The 3363-nt window shown below is 36.8% G+C and overlaps 1 protein-coding gene across 1 annotated transcript; it reads left to right on the top strand.

Moving 5' to 3' along the window:
- The first annotated feature begins 440 nt into the window (after positions 1–440).
- LOC133870843 (transcription factor MYB93) lies at positions 441–1842 on the top strand. The gene is made up of 3 exons (XM_062308085.1): positions 441–641; positions 716–845; positions 949–1842. Exons 1-3 carry the CDS (start codon positions 509–511, stop codon positions 1634–1636), a joined length of 951 nt encoding a protein of 316 aa, XP_062164069.1. The 5' UTR covers positions 441–508; the 3' UTR covers positions 1637–1842.
- The last annotated feature ends 1521 nt before the right edge of the window (positions 1843–3363 follow it).

Below are 3363 nucleotides of genomic sequence, written 5' to 3' on the forward strand. Positions count from 1 at the left end.
GCCAAGGGTGGCTATGCACCATGCCCAGCCCCATCTGGGGTGGCTGCTCCCAAACCCCCTAAACTCTTTTTTTTTTTTATATATATATATATATTTCAAGTTTTAATTTTTAATATATTAATTTTTTATTTATTAAAAGTGACATGTCATATTTTTATTGGGCATGACGTGACAACCTAACAATTTCTGTTAAGTTAGTAGACAAAAAAATTGACTTAAGAGAATAATTTGTTAATTTCGCCTACCACGTTCCTTTAATTTTACACCACATGCAATAAATTGTAAATAATTAGGCCAATAACGTAGACCAGTTTTACATTTTTCCTTTACGGATAAGGGGGCATCTCCTATTATTTTAACAAGATGGATAAATAAAAAGTGAGTGATCATTTAATTAACTAAGATAGTGAAAGACAAGAATTCCTATTAAATAGCGAGCCTAGTCTTTGCTGCAGCAGAGGGAAGCTTAAAAAAGAAAGCAAATTTAGATACAGAGGGACAAGAGAGGATGGGAAGGTCTCCTTGTTGCGATGAAAATGGCCTCAAGAAAGGACCCTGGACTGCTGAAGAAGATGAAAAGCTTGTCCAATACGTCCAAAAACATGGCCATGGAAGTTGGAGAGCCCTCCCCAAGCTTGCAGGTATTAACCTACAAACCCACATCTCTCTCTCTCTCTCTCGCAAGGGCTTTTTTCATTTCCTTTTCTCTTGGCAGGTCTTAACAGATGTGGCAAGAGCTGTCGGTTAAGATGGACAAATTACTTGAGGCCGGACATCAAGAGAGGGAAATTTTCTCAAGACGAGGAGCAGACAATTTTACACCTCCATTCTATCCTTGGAAACAAGTAATTGTTTCAGTCTTTAGTACTTGTCAGAAACTAACAACTCTAAACGCTGCCTATTTTGATCATAACTCACAACTCACTTTTATCTGCATTTGTTTACAAGATGGTCAGCTATTGCGTCGCACCTACCGGGCCGGACCGACAATGAAATCAAGAATTTCTGGAACACGCATTTGAAGAAGAAGCTGATTCAGATGGGTTTTGATCCAATGACCCACCAACCAAGAACCGACCTCTTTTGCAGCTTGCCCCATCTTTTAGCCCTTGCTAATTGTAACCTTGGAGACCTGATGGAGCGTCACCCATTTGATGAACATGCTGTGAGATTACAGGCAGAAGCTGCCCAGTTGGTCAAGCTTCAATACTTGCAGTATCTTCTCCAATCCGCTGCTTCGACAACGTCCAACAACATCACAGACAGGGAGACTATCAATTTGTTGAATTCAATTCCTACTATCAAACAAAACCCAGTTTTAAATTCATTACAAGCGGAGAATCCAGCACCATTTTCTCTTGGAAATGTTATCACCCAACCACTCCACCACCCAAGCTTGTTATCTCACCCGTCAGACCCACAAGTCCCTTTCAGTTTTCAAACATCTTTCAACAGTCAAGGAGAAAACCCACCTGATGACTCTTCAAGGGTATTCCCATTCCCCATGATCGAGGAGACATCGATAAGCAACCTCGGAGATGTTAGTAGCAGTACGTCTAGCTATGGAGGAGGAGCTTCTTCATGCTGGCCTGAACTATTTTTTGACGATCATATTATGCATGAGATTCTTAGTTAATTATTTCAGTTTTTGGGAGATTTGGAGTTGCATCACCGTACTGTATGTTTGCTGTTACGTACTGTTTACTCTCGCTATAAACACTTATTGCATGTATATAGGCACATCGAGCGACCTCATGCGTACACGACTATGTCTATGCATTTATATGACACACAATACCTGTTATCTATATAGTTTGTGAATAAACAAAACATGTTGGATGATTTTTATGATCGAGCAGGAAATTAACTATATATTTACTGGCATTCGCAGACAATTATTAGTTTTATTCCTTTATCGTTTTTCCGGTGTATACGTATTTCCGTCTTCATTCAGCCCCATGCTCTTAGCTTCCTTGTCAGGAGCATGGCTGGCTTTTACATGAAACTGATTTAAAATGATCAAAATGATTTATTTCGTTAAACTTCCATCGGTGAACTTTGAGAGAGAGAGAGAGTCGACGTTAAACTTCCATCGGTGAACTTTGAGAGAGAGAGAGAGAGAGAGAGCTAGGGGTGGGGGGGAGCTAGTAAGAAGAAACAAAGATTATGTAGTTAGACTTCATCTCGTGACGAAAAATGCTATTTAATAAATTGTAATATATGACAATGAAAATCAATCAATTTTTTTTTTACAAGTCATTGTAAATCTAAAAGTTAATTTTTACTGCCCGCACCATATCATTCCGGTTGTATGACAACTACTATTTTCTAATTGAGTAATGATATATAGTAGACTCATCTATAACAGTCATACAACTGGATAATGTAACAGTAAAAATCAACTCTTAAATTGGCACTTGTAAAAAGAAAAGAAAAAATGACTAATTTTTGCTGTGATGTCATCTCAGATATATGACAATTATACACGAGTCTAATAAATAGAATTACTATTCCTAATTAAGATTATAAAAAAATTGAAATTAATTGCAACAAGCTAGGTTCTAATTATTTCCTTAGTGAGTAGTTAAACTTCATTCTTTTCTTCCAAGAAATTGACTACCACAGGTAGCACCTTCAAATTAACGTACTCATCCATCCATTATGAAGTACTCTTCATGATGAAGCTAACTGAAATCACACGTGCTGATACCCCAATGGACTCAACCAATTACTTGCATCTTTTATGAGTAAACTGCATCTAGAGTAATTGTAGAAATTGATTGATTTAGGTCAAGTGGTCGTGGTTGTCAAAGCAACATAGAAAAAAACGATATGGTTAGGTTTTCTCCTCCATCGATCCTTATTTAAAACAGAAATGAAAATTTTCACCACCTAATCCAACCCTATTTGTTGAATGCTACTCAAAGTTTCTTATGTCATGGCAATCATGTCAAATAAGATTTTCATGGATAATTTATTACATGTTATATACATATATAGATAGTCAGCAATCAGCATGATATATATAGATGAATTGGGACTCCATCATCGGGTGATCGTAGAATATAGAGTAGGTGGTAACGACATGGAAAACATGGGTAGTGGCAACGTCAAGACAGGGATGTTTTGTTTTCTAGTAATCTTATACTAATCAAATTTTCGATCGTATTCTATAATTAATTATGACACTGATAGTTGTGCAACAATGATTCGAAGTAATGTATATATCCTCATTAATGGTATATATAGCCGTAGAGAGATAAGTATTTAACAATATTTCATGTATGGTGAGATCATGTATATATATACTTGGCAAATACTATAGTAGAAATCTATGCAGGTTGTGGGTTTTCACCGCTAACA

Source organism: Alnus glutinosa, chromosome 6 (genome assembly GCF_958979055.1).
Source record: "Alnus glutinosa chromosome 6, dhAlnGlut1.1, whole genome shotgun sequence".
Taxonomy (NCBI): Eukaryota; Viridiplantae; Streptophyta; class Magnoliopsida; order Fagales; family Betulaceae; genus Alnus; species Alnus glutinosa.

Excerpts from the sequence above, each read along its gene's own strand:
- LOC133870843 (XM_062308085.1), top strand. The coding sequence starts at position 509 with ATGGGAAGGTCTCCTTGTTGCGATGAAAATGGCCTCAAGAAAGGACCC. Across the intron at positions 642-715 it reads AGCCCTCCCCAAGCTTGCAG|GTCTTAACAGATGTGGCAAG; the intron begins GTATTAACCTAC and ends TTCTCTTGGCAG. Across the intron at positions 846-948 it reads CATTCTATCCTTGGAAACAA|ATGGTCAGCTATTGCGTCGC; the intron begins GTAATTGTTTCA and ends TTTGTTTACAAG.